Consider the following 19372-nt stretch of genomic DNA (forward strand, 5'->3'; position numbering starts at 1 on the left):
TTTATGTATTTCAGTGAAGCTTTAGTCTTGGCAGTCATGCAGAAGTTGCAAAATTAAATGCATCAATTATTGGCCTGTAGGTTTACAAGCATTTGTCGCCTGCTATTAGTTATATTTAAAATACACATTTTTTGCTTAGGTCAGAATGTAAAATTTTGATTGCTAATGTAGAAAAAATATTTTCTTTCATTGAGTTATGGGGGAAATGTTGTCTTGTTAGTATACTAAAGGTATTGTTATTAGGGTTGGTCCTGATGTCTTAATTATCTCAAAAGGGGCAATAAACAGTTTTTTTTATGACAATTGCAGTTAATCCTGTAACTGGAAGAGTCATGAGCACCACTGTGGACAGAGAAGAAATATTATCAGACATAGAGCTATTAAAAACACACAAAATTGTGGAAAGTAACACAATGAGGTTAATCAAGAAAAATGCAGCTAATACAATAAAATCAAAAATAATTTTGAAGCACACTCATTCAATGAGAAAAATGTGGCATTGTAGTACAGAAAGAGTTAGTAGTGATAGTAGACAGTAAAATAGATATGCAATGCAATATGGTTGCAGGAATGCCAATGTAATTTTGAGTTGTGCAGGCAGAAGCATCATGTTACTGAGCAAGAGGAATTAATTTCTGTCTCTCTGGTGTGACCAGGCATTTGGAGCCTCAATCTTTTGGCTGGAAACCTAGAAGGAAAATGAAAATACTACAGACTTATTGTAAGGACTAGATATTCTCCTAAAGTAATGTAGAAAATGGAATGTGATGTTGGGCAAGGCAGTGATGATGTATGTGCAGACAACCTTAATCCTGGAATTCTTAACTTCTGGATGATTGACTCTGCACCTTAACTTTCTTTTATCATAGCTGTCCGTATCTTAAAAATAATTGCACAAGGAAAGTAGTGAAAGTGTCATCAAAGAGAACGTTAAAAATGGACTAGACAAAGCACTAAAAATGTGTGCCTCTGTGACTTGACAGGATCCCAGTGTTCCTCTCCTCACCACTCATTTGATTCATTATTGGCCTTTCATCCTCTAATTGTGGGGACTAGTTGCTACTTTTCTCATTTTTGTGAACTTCAGAGATTTTTCTTTGGAAATAGCACAAGTGAATTTTTGTGTATCTGGAAAAGCTTCAGAAGGAGGTTTTGGACATTGTGGATGTTATAAATCTGCCAGCAACTGTGATAGCTAGTAACAGTGAGGATGTCACACATCTTTGGAAGAGGAGAAGGCCTAGGGCTGGGGCAAGGGTTTATGAGGATAGAGTTTAAAGAAATGGTGGAAAGGTCTGAATGGGAGATGGAAGGAGATGATCCCTAGGCTCAGGTTGGAATTGGTGGTTCTAGGGACTAGATTCTAGGAATTACAAACCCACAGCCTCTGCATGTGTTACTGATTAAAATCAGATCAGTAGTTCCAGAACACAATTACACTTCTATAACAGTCAGTCCATTCCTCCTGGATTGGTGTTCACATCATAAATACTACCATTGCAATTAATACTAATTGGCATTCTTGTAAATTTTAGCAACATAATCCAGGATTGAATAGGGAAACTAAATTATTTTTATGCCTAGCGAGGAGCCCTCCGGATTAGAGTTTTGGCAAGTTGCAAGGCATGTAGTGAGCACTGATACTATCAGTGTTGTGTATTTCCTGTACGGGATTTAACCAAGGTGTTCTATCTAGAAGTATCAGAAGCATTTTGCTTACAGTAAAATGTCGGAGAAAGGTTCAGCAAAATATTGGAAAATTTGTATTGCTGTCTAAACATAACTTTTGAACTTTTTATGGTTAATCCATCACTAACATTCTCGTACGGTGTTTCCTCATACCAGTCATTACAATAAAATCAACCCATCAGTCATTTAGTTACATATTTTATTTTTACATGGTGGTATAAAGCCATTTTAAAACTTCTGAGTCACTCTGTTATCAGACTTTATCATAGCTTGCTGGGGCGTTTGTACAATGTTTTTATTTGTAACACAACTAAGCTATTGTTTTCATTAAATTTTAATGTATATACAGGTTCCACATCTGCTGTGGTTTCTTCTAAATACTCGTGGTGAATTTCTTATGACAAGAATCTTGTAGTTCTCTGATCTAATCAACTATTATATGATGCAGAGAAACATCCAAGCTACAAAAACATATTTATTGGAGCTCAACGTAGTGGGTTAGAAAACAACCATCAGAAAAGGTTTTCAGAAATCTTTGTCTGGAAACCAACAAAGAAAATGAAAATAGTACAGATTTATTGTAAGGACCAGATATAGTCCTGAAATAATCCAGAAAATAGGAGTTAGTATTCTTTCCTTATGATGCTTAAACATTCCATTGCACAACATGAAATGAAATGTTTCCCTTCCCTCTAGTAAGAATTTTTAATTGTGTATGCAAAAATACTAGTTTAAGAAGTACTCTTGTTCTAGTTATCCTGAACTGCAAAAACTTTAAGATTTTATGTTGAGTACCATATACATACTTTGTGTGTGACCCTATCTCTGTATGCTACCTAAAGATTATTTGGTCGTCTTTGGGTTTTTTTCTTGGCATGCTTTATTTTCAGGGGGTCTAAAAATTTCTCTACCTTCGTGATCATATCCAGGAAAGAATTTTGGGAGGATCACTTACTTACATTCAGTGTTAAAGTAATAACTTTTAGCATAGAAAATATGGAGGGTAGAGCCAGCACTTGTTTATGGAATTTTTCTTTCCTGCATACACACAGATTGATTCCCAGTAGTCATGACCTTTGTGTCTTTTATTGAGCGAGAGCCTGTTATCATGTCTAACTTCGTAGCCTGTGAGAAAACTGAGGCTGGCCTGTCTCCCACAGGCCTCGCCTGGCCTTGTTAACAGATTACAGCATTCCACTTGTTAGTACCAGCCATACAGGAGAAACTTTTTACTATTATGCTACTGGATAGTGATAAAGTAGACAGTCTTTTTATGTCAGTTAGGTCCTCAAAGTGACAGTTCATGTTTTGGTGATAAAGAAACAGAGCTTTGGATATCAAACACAGACTTGGATTTATCTGTTATAGTGACCCATAGTTTTAAGTTCTTTAACAATGACAGGAACCCCATCTGGAGTGAAGGTTTCCAGAATCTTAAAGTGGAGATACTGAGGCATTTTACTTCCTCATGAGTCAAGGCAGGGATAACCCCATTACTATCAGAATAAAAAATAACTATTGAAAAAAGGGTGAATGTATTCTTAAATATTTAGCCTAATATGTACACTTTACATTAATAGTTTGTTTAATTTCTAAACTTTAGTGTTGGTGGACAGCACTGGTGGCTATGCATTGAGAGAATTAAATTTTGAAGTCTCCACTTAAGATGTACTGATTATTTGGGCATTCTGAGAAAGACATTTATGAGATTCCTATATTTTAAGTGTAATTACTATAAAACATTTGGCAAAATAATTTTAAATATTATAAAAATCAAAACTCTCACAATATTTAAATAATACAGAGTATAAAATGTAGGTTGGAGTTCATACAGATAACCACTGTACATTTCTTGCAGGCTGCCTTTTTCTTATTTACTTATATATTTAATACTACTTCACTATAACGTAATATTTAATACTACTTCAGCTGCTCCTAAAGGAGTGCTGGGCACGGTGTGTATATTCGGATCCATGTACAGATGTAACCTATTCAAATTCTATTTATATATAGATTATAAAGGTTAAATGTAATCCAGATTATACAGTGTTAACATTTTCCCTGCTGATACCAAAGTGTAGAGGACTGACAGCCTGAACTTGTTGAGAAGGGTTGGGAGGGATAACAGTCTCCGACCTTCAGAGTCCTAAACAGCAGGTCCTTGTATGGCTAAGTCCATGTAAGTGTCCACCTGATTGGTTAGACCAGTAGAGATCAATGCTGTGACAGGTGTTAGAAAAAGCTACACCTGTTTTTCCCCATATGCTGATTTAGTGATTAAATTTTTGTAGGAGTTCCAGCCAGTGTGAGTGGGCTACACAACACATGCCAAGTAATTTGAGAAGGAATTATATCTCACCAATGATGACCTGTGATCTTTAAGAATCTCATACAATTTAATTTTATAAAGTATTGCTTTACCATTAGGAAGTGAAATTAAGCAATCTTTTGCTTACTAAAAAAATACTTAGTAAAAATGTTTATTTTTAGTGGAAGTGCAATCAGTTGTACATAATTTTCTAGCTTTATTCATAGCATAAACTGAACATTTCTCTGAAGAAATTCAGTTGCAGAGAATTATACAGTTTGCTTTCTTATCAAGCTGCTAATATGGATCCTATCACCATAAGATCTGGGCACCTTATTCTGTTTGATAAAGAATTGATATATACTTTTATTAATCTGAAAGAAGAAGATAACTTTTTTTTAAAAAAGCTAACAAATAATTGTACTGAGATGCTTCTTCTAAAAGTAGATTCACTATCAATTGTTGAATGGAAATTCAAACTATGACAGAACCAAACATCTTTCAGGTTGCTTAGGAAACCTTGAGAATGCAATACTTCTATGGTACATGAAATGACAGGTAGCTCTGATTTTAATTTGGTGGGATTGTTTTTTTATTTTTAAGACCAAGACAAGTTGGTTAAAGATACGTTGTCTGTCCAAATGAAGACTCTCTCTGGACCACTATTCTCTCACACACTTCTGACATTTAAATGTTTATGATTATATTTCACTGACAAATTTTCTATTAACAATAAACTCTTCCTAGAGGTGGAAAACTTAGAGATTCTATTTAAAACAAACAAAAAAATGAACTTGCATGCTATGTGGATTTTCTGAACGTATAATACCAAGGAAAAATAAGCATTAAAGAATATGAATATACTTTTCAAGATCTTTAAGGCAAGAGACCTGAAGTTCAAAAACTTGTCTCTTGGTAGCTGATTTCATAGCTGCGTAATGGGGAGACATATACATTAAGGGGATGTTGATGCAGGTCCATATTTAGTAAACAGGAAAAGTCCCAAAAAGCAATCACATTAAAATTAAGTCACCGCAGAAGATATGCACGTGAAAAAAGCTTACATTTGGAAAACTGCAGTGTCTTAGAAAGGGATTTCAAAATAAAAACGGTTGTATTTTGAGCATTGTTCTTCTTGGATTGTCATGTTCTATGCAGTACTTGTTTTCATGTTGTATGCAGAGTGACTGAAGTCCAGGAAAGTATGTGCTGGCTAAGTCTAAGAAAACGAATCAGGCAAAATTGTTACATATGTTGTTAAAACCATTCAATAATACATTCATTTGGAAATTTTACTCACTATATTCTACACAGTTAATTTTACTGTTTTCTAATGAGAATAGAACGTTTGGGAAACCAACATTGATATTTTATTAATACAAGGCCAATAATTTATTTTGGCATAACATCCTCCTTACAGAGAACACTATTTAAAAACAAACAAACCACTGCACTGGATTCTTGTGCTAATATGGGAAGTACACTTTTTATTACTACTAACAATTCTAACCTCTTCCTGTAGCCTTCAATGTTAGTTCTATATATCAAACTGCTTGATTGCATCAGCAGATAGCTAAAACAAAGGCTGGTCATGGAATTCCTGGGGGCCAAAGTAATGATAGGTTATAATTACCCATGAGATCAGAGCTGGGAGAGGCTATACCTCTAAGTGCACCTTCCATCATGGGTGCCCTGCGTAGCTACTTATTTTGAAAGGCCTAGCTTGTCTTTTAAAGTGGGTTGCATTTCGGACAGTTTTATATAGTTTCAGTGGCTCTGAATATGATTCAGCTTACAAAAAGTCATGGCAAGTTAGTATTATTTGTGTGTGAATTTTCCAATTGTATTTCAGACTTTAAGAAAAAAAGGCCTTAATGGTTGTGAGAGCCCTGATGCTGACGATTACTTTGAGCACAGTCCACTATCGGAGGACAGATACAGCAAACTAAATGAAGATAGTGATTTTATTTTCAAGCGAGGCCCTGTAAGTACTTTTATTTTACCTCTACTTTTTATTTGTTGATTCTTTTTATTAACTTCATTATTTAGGCTCTGAACAAGAAGGAACACAGAGGGTGTGACAGCCCGGACCCTGACACTTCATATGTGCTCACGCCACATACAGAAGAAAAATATAAAAAAATTAATGAAGAGTTTGATAATATGATGCGGAATCATAAAGTCGCAGTGAGTACTAAAGAATGGCTTGTGTTTTTATCATGTGCATGAGAACTTTCACAATGTTTTGCTTACCACTGAATACCACAGTAAAGATTAGATGGTTTAATTGTTTATGAAGCAGATATACCTATTTATTATGTATGCGTGTATGTGAGAGAAATTCTGAAAGTTATGTGAAACTATCATGTAAACTAGGAGTTCTTAAAATTCCCAGTGGGTCTGTAGCTCCACTCCTGTGCTCCTGAAGTTTCATACTTGTTTATGGTGTTCCCGACTCTCAGGAACCCATCCCCCTTTCTAGATGCTGCCTAAAACTTCTTCTTTTTTTTTTTTAAACTAGGATGGACTCTTATCCTGAGATGTAAGATAACTTGTATAGAGAGATTTTAAATTTTTTACCCCTCTGCAGTGGAACAAGGTTACAACAAATGAGAAACAGCTTAAAAATATTTCCTAGGAGGATGCCCTCATACAGAGAATTTGTTCTCCCTCTAGTCAAAATTAGTCAATGGCACCTTACTTAAAAGACTAAGTCCTATTTTCAAAAGTGACGAAAGCATGTAGGCTCCTAAAGGTGTGACTTTTTAAAAGTATTTAGGTGATTAAAGAAGTAATAGGTGCCTAGTGGGATTTTGAAAATTCTAAGCAGTAAAGCACCTGACCCCCATTAAAATCCCATTAGTTGCTCATCTACATTTTTTTGGCACATAAATACCTTCTGAAAATTTCACCCTCAAGTGCCCAAGTCACATTTGAAAATAGACTTAGGCACCTAAACCATGTAGCCACTTCTTGAAATTTTTACTCAACATCTTGTATTGTCAGAAGACTTCCCACAGGCCATTTTACAGCTAATCCAAAAGCAAACCTGGCCAGGGCCTGAGTCCTCACATCAACACCAACAAGACTGCCTAGCGTACTTCACAATTTTGTACACATAGAAATATGATTGTTCTAGGAGCTATGGAGTGGCTTAGTGGAGCATCAGTCTTGGAGAGGAATTAGGGTGTCTCATGGTTCAAGAAGTTTAGGAGCCACTGTTGTAATTTATTGGTGTGGGTGGGGGTCATGTTAATTCCTCTTTCAAAGTAAATTAATTTTATAGAATTATAGAATAAATCAGAAATTGATGAATATGCCAGAGAAAAATATTGCCTCTTAATGCAAGTAATTTTGAAATTCTGCTACATCTTTTTAGTTGTACATCATTGGATTTCTTGTGGCAATTAAAAAGTGGACTGGTTAGGTTCGTCTTAAAATCTACATGAAAACTGAGTGATTTAATACACAAGAGGTGACTATAGTGCCCAACCAACTCTCCAGTAAAGGATATAATTCCTTTGTTAATCCACATTGCTCTGGGTTAACTGTGTACTGTCAGTCTTGATACTCAGCATTAGTTCTTTCATTAGGATCTCCTTTCTTGCACACAGGCAATATCCTTTGTCCCTCATTGCCAGTTTGAAGAATCCTCTCTAGGGTTTACATCAGTGGACATTGTTGTGTCTTTGAACCTGAACCTGAATGGTAGTTCTTTAGATTAACTTGAAACTTTAGATATCGAGAAGTGGTGTGTCAGGGCATCTTCTCTAGGTCTGAGTTTGCACAAGTAATCACAGTCCTCCAGTATAGTCTCTAAGCTGTCCCCTCTTATAGAAACGTAACTTTTCAGCTCAGTATCTCTGGCTCCAGTGAGTATCATGAATTCCAGTCCGAAAAGTTCCCATAGTTAGAATGACTGATTACAATTGTAAACTTTAGTGCTCCCTACATTTATTTACATATGGTTAATTTATAACTGTTATGGTTTTGTTTCCATACCCGTGGGTCATATCACAAAAAATAGTCCCCTATCCTTTATGAAAGACTTCGTGCTGACTGCTGTCAAAGGAGAGGAAAGACAGACAGCGTGGAGTAGTTGGTCATATCCAAAAGCCTACCCACTAAATGGGCTGGCAGTGTGATATGTGGGTCTCCATTGTAGCAGTAAAAGTTGCTATCACCGAGTGCTTCTACGTAAAAAGAAACACGTACAAGGATATTACTATACATTGCCTTTGTTATATTTTTGGAATTGTTGAAGGTGTTGCCCTGTGCTGCTTGAATGTAGAGTATGTTTAAAAATTTAGTGCAAAAATTATTTGTCATAGATATTAAAAAGTTCATTGAAGTGGCCTGCATGTAAAAATAAAATATCAATAATACAGCTTTTTGGATGAATGTTTACATATGGAGAGTGCCTTCTTAACAGAAGTGCTTTTTATTCATTGGAGTTAAATCTTTTTGCTGCAAACTGTACCAAGAAATGATGATCTTTTCCCCCATCTCTCAGAATTACTTTGATATAGATACTGTACAAAAGCATTATTTCTAAATTTTACTTTCAGAAAACGTACTATGTAGTACACTCACTAGTTGTTATGAAGTATTATAAAGAAAAATTAAACTTTAGGTAATGAATGAATACAGTACATTTTGTGGTGATATACTGTTTTTTAAAATTCATTTATTAAATAAAAAACTTTATTCATGTGTATTGGGCTTCCTACTCATTAATGCAAATTATCAAGGTGCTATTGTCTGTCAGATAGTACTGACATTTTGACTCTAATTTTGATCTTGTGAACATTTGTATTGAGAGGGGAAAAAATCAGACAACATGTATACATTAGAGACAAAGCAGATTTTTTTTACAGGATTACATTCCTTTAAAAATTATGATTAGGAAAAATTTGGTTACTATCCTTGTATTTGCTAAAGCTTATTGGGTATTAAATGTTTTCATACTGAGAATGTATGTAACTAAGAAATAAAGATTCAATCAAAATTTCTATATTCAAATAATTAGCACTCTAATTTACAGAAATTCATTAGTATTCAGGAAAATAGTTCTGTTTACTATAGAATGTATTACTCTGCTACCAATACACAGATGAAAAATTCGCTAATCAGTTTTGGAATAAACCTACTTCACTTCAGAATTTTCTAGACTGTAAAAAAGTATTTGAGTTTTTATAGATACATTCCAGATCTAGATAGATAACAATAATGCTTTAATTTCAATGTCAAGGCTGTCAGAAAAAAGATACCATTACTAACTTTTCTCTTTTGTCTCATGACTGACTCAGTTTTGTTTTATAATGTGCATGTTTATGTATTCTTACATTTTGAAGATGCAACAAATTCATTGATTATTAAAATGTGTAGCTTATCAACTGGCTTTCTGGTATCAGGAATCAAATGTTAAGTAATGGCATACTTCTGATTAAAGTTAATGGATGAATATCAATAAAATATCTCCAGTCTAATGTTTACAAACTGTAGCTCTCAATGTAACTGACATTGATAAATGACCTTATTGAAATATATCTTTAACTAAAGTACTGTAGTTCACAATACCATTCTCTTCAGAGTGGATGTTTTATAAGTGTGCATTTTTAGAGTGATACAAAATTACTAAACTAACATAATTAATCTGACTTTATCTCAATATTATAGCCTTGACAAACTTTACTGTGCAATATTAATATGTTCTTGTTTTTGTTTTCAGCCTGGCTTGCCTCCCCAGAATTTTTCAATGTCTGTTACGGTTCCAGTGTCCAATCCCAATACTTTAACCTACAGTAACCCAGGGAGTTCCCTTGTATCCCCAGCACTGGCATCCAGTTCATCATTAACAGACACGACCATGCTCTCCCCACCTCAGGCCACATTACATCGAAATGTATCACCCGGAGCCCCTCAGAGACCGCCAAGTACTGGCAATGCAGGTAAGACTTCTACATTTCCTCTTTTTTCCCCTTTAATTCCCATAAAGCTTACATTATGAAAAACTAGCAAAACTGTATGCTGTAGTTGTGATTTCTTATGTGGATAAAATCATAGAAATGTAGGACTGGAAGGACCTCGAGAAGTCATCAAATCCAGCCCCCTGCGCTGTAGTAGGACCAAGTAAATGTAGACTATCCCTGACAGATGTTTGTCCAACTTGTTTGTAAAAGCTTCCAATGATGGGGACTCCACGACCTCCCTTAGAAGCCTATTCCAGATCTTAACTACCCTTAGAGTTAGAAAGGTTTTCCTAATGCCTAATGTAAATCATCCTTGCTGCAGATTAAACCCATGACTTCTTGTCCTACCTTCAGTGGACATGGACAACAACTGATCACTGTCCTCTTTATAACAGCCCTTAATGTATTGGAAGACTGTTTTTAGGTCCCCCCTCAGTCTTCTTTTCTCAAGAATAAATATGCCCAGTTTTTTAAGCTTTTCCTCATAAATCAGGTTTTCTAAAGCTTTTATCATTTTTTGTTGCTCTCCTCTGGACTCTTTCCAGTTTGTCCATATCTTTCCTAAATTGTGATGCCTAGAAATGCCAAGTGGAGATGGACAGTTACCTCTTGTTGCTCATATACTGTTAATGCACCCCAAAATCATTTTAGACTTCTTTGTAGCTGAATCTCATTGACTACTCTCATTCAGTTTGTGGTCCACTATAACCTCCAGATCCTTTTAAACAGTACTGCCACCTAGACAATTATTCCCCATTTTGTAGTTGTGCTCTTTATCTTTCCTTCCTAAGTGAACTACTTTGCATTTGCCTTTATTGGATTTTATCCTGTTGAATTCAGACCAATTCTCCAGTTTGTCAAGATCATCTTGATTTTTAAACATGTCCTTCACAGTGCTTGCAACCCTTCCCAGACTGGTGTCATCTGCCAATTTTATAAGCATATTCTCTGTTCCATTATCCAAGTCATCTATTCAGTATTTTCATTGTATCAGACCCAGGACTGACCCCGGTGGGATCCCACTTGATATGCCCTCCCAATTTGACAGCAAATCATTGATAACCACTCTTTGAGTATAGACTTTCAACCAGTTGTTAAGACACCTTATAGTAATTTCATCTGGACCATATTTCCCTAGTTTGCTTATGAGAATGTCATGCGGGATTGTGTCAAAAGCCTTACAAAAAGCAAGGTACATCATGTCTACTGCTTCCACCTTATCCACTACATGAGTAATGTTATCACAAATGGAAATTAAGTTGGTCTGGCATGATTTGTTCTTGACAAATCCATGCTGACTATACTTTATAATCCTATTACCTCTAGGCTCTTAAAAATTTGTCCCATGCTTGTGTTGTTCTTTTGTAGTCCTTAGCAATTTGTCCATATTTCCATATTTATAAAATTTCTTTTTGATTTTTCAACTCATTAAAGAGCTGATGTTATAGCCGTATTAACTTTTTACTATTTTCCCCATCTTTCCTTTCCATCAGAATAGTTCGGCAGTTGTGCCTGTATTATTGTCTCGTTGAGGAACTCAGCTCTCCTGAGCTCCTTTTTCCCTTAAATTTTCTTCCCATGGGACCTTACCTGCCAGTTCTCTGAGTTTGTTAAAGTCTGCTTTTTTGAAGTCCATTGTCCTTATTCTGCTGCTCTGACTCTCACTTCCTTTGAATAATGAAATATATTATTTCATATCATGCCAAACTTTTTCATGATCACTGTCACCCAAATTGCCTTTCACCTTCAGATTTGCTACCAATTCCTATCTTTTGGTCAGAATCAAGTCTAAAATGGTTGTCCTCTTGGTTCTTTCTTCTACTTTCTGGAACAAAAATTCTTTTTCGAGTGCTTGTTTATGTCGATTCCAATCAGGTGTGCGCACACCATGTGCATGGTCATTGGAAAGTTTTTCCTTAGCAGCTCCTGTCGGGTCAGCTGTGGAGCCCCGTGGAGTGGCGCCTTCATGGTGCTCAATATATAACCCTGCTGACCCGACCCCCCTTCAGTTCCTTCTTACCCTCCGTGATGGCCATTGGAACAGTGCTCACTTGCTCAGCAAGTACTCCTTTAGCTTTCTTCTGTTAGTCATTCAAGTTAGTGTTGTAGTTGATTTAGTGTAGATAGTAGGTTGGAAGCAGGGTCTCTCCCCAGTCCCTAACCCCATCCCCCCTCCGGGACATGCCATTAGCCTAAGGTTTTAAGCCCTGCAGTGCTTGCAATATGTATATGGCCATCAGTCATCCCCCCAACTCCTGCTTAAAGTGTCTGGGGGAAGAGCACCAAACAGAAAGGTGCAAAATCTGAAGTGCTTTTCGGCCAAGAAACAAGAAGGAACGTGATTTCTGTTTCTTTAATGGAATCCGCTGTCTGCCCACAGCCAGCTGCAGACTGCCAGGACCTGGGACTGAGCGCAACAGAATGCCACACTCCAACATTGGTGCATGACACAGTGCAGAGGAAGGACTCTAGTATAAGAGACCCTCGGCACTGGCACTGAAGCCACGGATAGTGCCCCGGCACTCCTCAACCTCACCGGTGCTGCATAAGTGCCAAAAGAAGGCTGAAAGAGAGCGCTCACCGGCTAGGAAAGCCACGGGACTGTCAGGATGCACAGGCATACCTTAGAACGGAATCGAAACCTAAACAATACGAGCCCGTGCCGTTGACTTCGGCTTCCCAGAAGGGACCGTTGAGTCTGGCACACAGTGACTTGCCACAAGGGCAGTGCCAGGTGGAAGAGTTTGAGCCACCCTCTACCCCGGACACGTTTGAAGCTGCCACAGACCTTATTGAAATGACAGCTTCACAGCCCAAAGCTCTGAGGGACAAACCTCCAGTACCAATAAGTCCGGTACTGTCTAGAGGTAAATGGACCATGATGCAGTGCTCACAGTCCCTGGCTCAACGCCATCCGTGGCACTGCTTGCAGTTGTTTTCGCCATGGCACCACTCCCTGGCACCATGCTCAGTCAGAGTATTTCCGGCATTGACGAGATGCTCCCCCTCTCTGGCACCGATGGTGGACTGGCACCTAGTCGGGGCACTAAGAGATAACTAGCACCAATCCCTGGCACCAAGTCGGCACCAATATACAGCACTGACATCATGTCCTCGATCGCTGGCACTGGATATCTGCCGATCTACAACACCAGACTCCCGGCACCAGTTTCCTACGAGGTCGACCCGGCACCTGTCTCCCGCCTCCTGGGCTCGGCTCCACTTTGGTCATCACGTTCAGGGTCCGCTTCCTTGGACTCTAATGGTGACTCATACTACTCCAGGTGCAATCAGCCTAGGTCTCACAGGCGGCATAGGGAGCCGCAGCCAACCTAGCAGCCTCCTGCACAATGGCCCTTTTGGACTCCCAGAATTTACCATCAGGCCCAGGGCTCCCTTTCCAGGGCTTCACAGTCGGTTGTCTCAGCACACCGACCACCCCACTCTGCCAGGGACAGGCCTACATCTCAGGGATCCGAGGCAACCCAGTCCCAGCCACCCCCTCAGCCTCAGGCCGCTGTCAAGGCTACTCCGGCACAGGACCAGCCACAGGCTCAGGCTACAGCCACCTCAGCTATGGCCGCCACAGAGGCAGACATTGTCCAGGAGGAGGTCAGGGAGCCAGAGGTACAGGAGGACCCGCTACCTCCTCCGGCCACCTCATCCTTATCCCGACGAGGTGGTGGCAGGAGCCTCAGCTTCGGGTCCTCTGCCAATTGACCATAGGGCACATCAGGACCTTCTGAGGCGGATTGCCCGCAACATGGGTTTGCAAGTGGAGGAGGTGATCAAGGCTGAGGACCCCACGGTGGACATTCTTACTCCAAAGGTCCATCACGGGTAGCTCTGCCATTGATCAAGACAGTTCAGACCAACATCAGGAATCTGTGGCAGACACCGGCCTCAATTCTGCCAGGGGTGTGGAATGAAAATACTTCGTCCCTTCCAAGGGCTACGAATATCTGTTTTTGCACCTACAGCCATGATGTCTAATAGTCTCAGCAGTCAACGAGAAAGAGCATCAGGGACAGCAAGGGTCGGCCCCCAAATCAAAGGAGGAAAAAAGGATGGACCTTTTTTGGTAGAAAGGTCTATGCCATCGGGGACCTCCTGCTGAGGTAGCTAACCAGCAAACTATCCTCAGCAGGTACAACTTCAACTCATGGGCTTCCATGATGAAGTTCAAAGAGCTAATCCCTCCAGACTCTAGCTCTGAGTTCTCCGCTATTGTCGAGGAAGGGAAAGCAGTGGCACAAACCTCGCTGCAGGCATCCCTAGACTCTGCGGACTTGGCCATCTATACCTTCTCCTCAGGCATAGCCATGAGGAGGTCATCATGGCTTCAGATGTCCGGACTATCCCTGGAGTTACAACAAACCCTGCAGGACCTCCTCTTTGAGGGTGCAGGGCTGTTCTCCGAACAGACAGACTCCAAACTGCATAGCTTGAAAGATTCCAGGGCAATAATGGAGTCATTGGGAATGCACACGCCGACAACCCAAAGCAAGCACTTCAAGCCCCAACTGGAACAATAGCATCCATATCCTCCTCAGCTGAGGCAGGATTTCTATAGGCGAAGGGGCAAGAATGACGGACCCAAGCCTTCCAACCCCCCCCTCGAGGCAAGGCCAAGGCCAGTCCAAACCTTCATCTGGATCTAAGCAGGCCTTTTGAAGGGACGTTCGAGGACAGCACACCTGCCTATCCACTGGATTCTTTCTGAATTTGCTTGCTTTCTGAATGGTCTGTCCAACTTCTACCGTGCTTGGTCTCAAATAACATCAGACCACTGGGTCCTTCGCACGGTAGAAGTGGGATATTATCTCCAATTCTGCTCCTTCCCTGCCTCCCACCCCCCTTTCCCGTCCCTCTTCATGACACTTGAGTCCCTACATTTGTGGCTCAACCCTCAGATGGTATGCGAGAGTGTCCCCTTCAACAGCTCACTGCCCTCCTTGTCCCAACTAATGGACGCATCAGATCTGGGTTGGGGGGCACATCTAGGAGATCTCTGAACACAGGCGTGTGGTCGCAGGATGAGCTTTCCCTTCATATCAATATCGGGGAGTTCAGAGCAGTGTGGCCAGTGTGCCAAACTTTCCAGTCCTGTCTGCAAGGCCAAAGCGTGGCAGTGATGATGGACAACACCACTGCTATGTTCTACATCAACAAACAGGGTGGAGCCCGTTCCTCCCCCCAGGTCGAGAAACCCTCCAAGTAGGGGTGTTTTGCATAGCCCATCCCGTTCACCTGGCGGCGTCCTATCTCCAAGGAGCACAGAATGAGCTAGCAGATCACCTCAGCAGGTCGCTCTGCAACCACGAATGGTCCGTCCATCCAGATGTTCTTCATCCAATTTTCCAAAAGTGGGGATTTCCCCAAGATTCGCCACCTGGAGCAACAGGAAGTACCCAGTGTTCTACTTCTTCCAGAAACACAGCCTGGGTTCAATTACGGATGCGTTTCTGCTATCCTGGGAGACCGCCTCGTGTACGCCTTCCCATGGGTCCCACTCATACACAAGGTGCTACTCAAGATCCACAGAGACAAAGCGGAGGTGACTGTACTGGCCCCAGCATGGCCCATCAACACTGGTACACCACGCTTCTGGAGCCGTCAGTGGACACCCCAGTTGTGCTACCACTCTGCCCCGATCTGATCACGCAGGACCACGGCCGCTTCCACCACCTAGCCCTCCACCTTACAGCTTGGAAGCTTTATGGTTAAACCCCATGGAGCTCCAATGCTTGAAGCTGGTAAGGGAGGTTCTACTCGGCAGCAGGAAACCATCCACCAGGGCTACTTATTTAGCCAAGTGGAAGAGATTTACTTGTTGGTGTGCCCAGCAACACACACCTCCACTCCAGGCGTCTATAACGCTCATCCTGGACTACCTTCTGCATCTCAAACAGCAGGGCCTAGCTGTGGCATCTGTCAAGGTGCATCTTGCTGCTCTCCTGCTATCTCAGCCTTCCACCTGGGAGCATCTGGACTCTCTGTCTTCGCCAACCCCATGGTAGGACGTTTCCTCAAGGGCTTGGCACGCTTATATCCACAGATTAGACAACCCGTTCCCTCATGGGACCTTAACCTCATCTTCTCCAGGCTCATGGGGCCCCCTTTTTGAACCACTGGCAACTTGCTCCCTGCTCTATTTGTCGTGGAAGATAGCCTTTAATTCGGACACCCGCCGGGCTTATGTGATGGCAACCAGGAAGGCTCTGACCTTTGCCCATCCTACACGGTCTTTCACAAGGACAAGGTGCAGCTCAGGCCTCACCCAGCCTTCCTTCCCAAAGTAGTGTCACAATTCCACACTGGTCAAGACATTTTTCTACCCGTCTTCTATCCTAAGCCTCACACCAGTTACCCAAGAGCAGAGGCTGCACTCACTGGATATTCAGAGAACACTAACATTCTACATCGAGCGCATGAAACTGTTCAGGAAGTCGAACCAACTGTTCATGGCGGTAGCAGACCGGATGAAAGGACTCCTGGTCTCATCTCAAAGAATATCTGCCTGGATGACTTTCTGCATTCGCACGTTACGAGTTAGCCAGGGTCCCAGCCCCAACTCTCATGGCACATTCCACAAGGGCACAAGCCTCAGCTGTGTTCCTGGCCCGAGACCAGAGATCCGCAGGACAGCAACTTGGTCATTGGTGCATATGTTTACCTCTCACTATGCAGGGTGGTGCTTCAGTCAGCTATTCCTTAACTCTGACCCCACCTCAGCGGTAGAGCTTGGAAGTCACCTGATTGGAATCGACGTGAACGAGCACTTGAAGAAGAAAAAAGGTTACTCACTTTCTGGTAACTGTTCTTTGAGATACCTTGTTCACGTCCATTCCAATACTCATCTTCCTTCCCCTCTGTCAGAGTAGACAGCAAGAAAGAACTGAAGGGGGGTTGGGTCGGCAGGGTCATGTATTGAGCGCCATGAAGGTGCCACTCCAGGGGGCTCAAAGCTGACCCGACGGGAGCTGCTAAGGGAAAACTTTTCGATGACCATGCACACAGCATGCCCACACCTGATTGGAATGTATGTGAACAATACATCTCGAAGAACAACAGTTACGAGAAGGTGAGTAACCATGTTTTTTGTCCCCAGTACATTCCAAAAACCTTTTTGGAAATTTTTGTCTTTTGCTGTAGTATTTTCTCAACAGATGACTGGGTAGCTAAAGTTCCCCATTACTACAACATCCTTTGTTTTGGATATTTCTATTAATTGTTTTAGAAATGTCCAATCCATCTCCTCTTCCTGGTTTTTCAGTACTGGTTTGGTGGTCTACAGTAGACCCCTCACCATGACATCACCTCTATTTTTAACATTATTTTATTTTTACCCAGAGACTCTCAACTGGTCTGTCTCCCGCCTCCTTCTGGACCTCAGAACAACTGTATATATCCTTTATGTACAATGCAACCCATCCTACCTTTTTCCCCACCTGTCTTTTCTGAACAACCGCCTATATACAAATATTCCAGTAATGAAATTTAGCCCACAAAGTCTCTGTGATGCTAGTTAAATCAGAATTTAGCTTATTTACTAACATTTCCAGTTCTTCCTGTTTTTTTTTCCCCCATACTCCTTGCATTTGTGCGCAGACATCTAAAATGTTGGTCAGTTTTCCCCCACTGATTTCCTTTTGGTGCTCCTTTGACCCTATTGTAATTGTCTGTGCCTCCCCCAACTCAGTTATGGTCATCTATTTTTATACTTACCTGTGGGCTTTTGTCACTTGCCCCCATTGAACCTAGTTTAAAGCCCTCTTCACTATGTTGGCAAGTCGATACATGAAGATGCTCTTCTCCTTCTTGGTCAGGCGGACCCCATCTCTTCCTAGCAGAGCTTTTTCCTGGAACAGCATCCCATAGTTGAAGAAGCCAAAGTCCTCTTGTAGACGCCATCTGCACAGCTGTGCATTCATCTCCAGGATGTCCCCCTGCCTGGGCCCTTTACCCTCAACTGGGAGGATGGACGAAAACACATGCTGCACCCCTGACTCCTTCTTCCTCACTCCTAGAGCCCTGTAGTCACTGCTGATCTGCTCAGGGTCAGACCTGGCAGTATCATTAGTGCCCACATGGATGAGCAGTATAGGGTAGTGATCAGAAGAATGTATGAGCATCTGCAACTTTCTGTGACATCTCAGATGAGGGCTCCAGCCAGGCAGCACACCTCCCGGGACATCATGTCAGATCGGCAAATGGATGCCTGTATTCCCTCAGAAGGGAGTCCCCGTCCACCATCACAATAGATCTCCTCTTCTCGGGTGCAGTGGCAGTGAGCTTCCTAGCCTTGGGGTGAATGGCAGCTCCTCCTCAGCCATTAGTATCTGCTCTTTACCTCCTGTTGCCAGTACAGCATACCAGTTCTTGACCTCTATGGATAGGGGACCAGGGTGGAGCACTGTCTACCAACCGAGGTGGTCAGCAGCCAGTTTCCTCCTCATGAAGCAGCCAATTCTCAAGTCTCCTCTTGTGTTGCTGCTTATGGTTATGAAATATTTTAATATGATACAGTACATTACATTAATACAGAACATGTACTAATGAAAATTGATCAGCTTTATCTTTAATTTTGTTAATTGTTAGGTGGTATTTTGGGTGCTGCAGATCTCACAGTGCCAAATGGAGCTGGTACCAGTCCAGTGGGTAAGTAGAGTACCACGGTTTATTTGAACTTTGTGCATTCACTTATGAGTGATTTCTGATTCGGACTAGTTTAAAAAAAAAAAGTATGAGTGTCTTTGCATCAGAACAGAAGTAAGCTGATGGATTGATCAGTCATCTTTCCTCTCTCTATATAAAAAAAACACTTGCCTTTTCAGCCTGTAGATTTCATTTTTCACTTTACTATATTGTAAACTGCATGTTTAACTTCCTTTATTTTCCCATTCCAGGTAATTACTAGAATTTCCATGAGTTTCACAGTAGTATTTGCTGTTTTTGCTTTAATGTATATTCCCCCCTCCAACCCCCCCTTCAAGATCTTGCACTGGAACCATAAATATTTTGCTAAGCATAAATTCTCATGGAACTTAAGGAGCCCATCAGCCTAGCTTCAGTACCTGGAAAGATACTGGAACAAATTATTAAACAGTTTGTAAGCATCTAGAGGATAATAAGGTGATACATAATAGCCAACATGGATTTGTCAAAAATAAATCATGCTAAACCAACCTAATTTCCTTCTTTGACAGAGTAACTGGCCTGTTGGATGGGGGAAAGCAGTAGATATGGTTATAGCTTGACTTTGTATGTCTATTGACACAGTCTCATGTGACATTCTCATGTGACTAGATCTAAATTAAATTACTATAAGGTGGGGAAATGATGGTTGAAGAAACATGCTCAGAGTAGTTACCAATGGTTTGCTGTCAAACTGGGAGGACAT

At 41.0% G+C, this 19372-nt stretch overlaps 1 protein-coding gene across 15 annotated transcripts in view; it reads left to right on the plus strand.

The window, feature by feature from the left end:
• MEF2A (myocyte enhancer factor 2A) overlaps positions 1-19372 on the plus strand; it is a 160066-nt gene that overhangs the window by 113513 nt on the left and 27181 nt on the right. For 6 of the 15 annotated variants that reach the window (XM_043494572.1, XM_038418269.2, XM_043494568.1 and 3 more), the window contains 3 exons: positions 6047-6184; positions 9729-9948; positions 18571-18630. In XM_043494572.1, coding sequence (XP_043350507.1) covers positions 6047-6184; positions 9729-9948; positions 18571-18630 — 418 coding nt within the window. Of the gene's footprint in view, positions 1-5849; positions 5982-6046; positions 6185-9728; positions 9949-18570; positions 18631-19372 lie in introns of all 15 variants that reach the window. The other 9 variants (XM_043494576.1, XM_038418272.2, XM_038418271.2 and 6 more) reach the window with 4 other exon arrangements.

The sequence above is a fragment of the Dermochelys coriacea genome, chromosome 10 (assembly GCF_009764565.3).
Source record: "Dermochelys coriacea isolate rDerCor1 chromosome 10, rDerCor1.pri.v4, whole genome shotgun sequence".
NCBI classification, from domain to species: Eukaryota; Metazoa; Chordata; order Testudines; family Dermochelyidae; genus Dermochelys; species Dermochelys coriacea.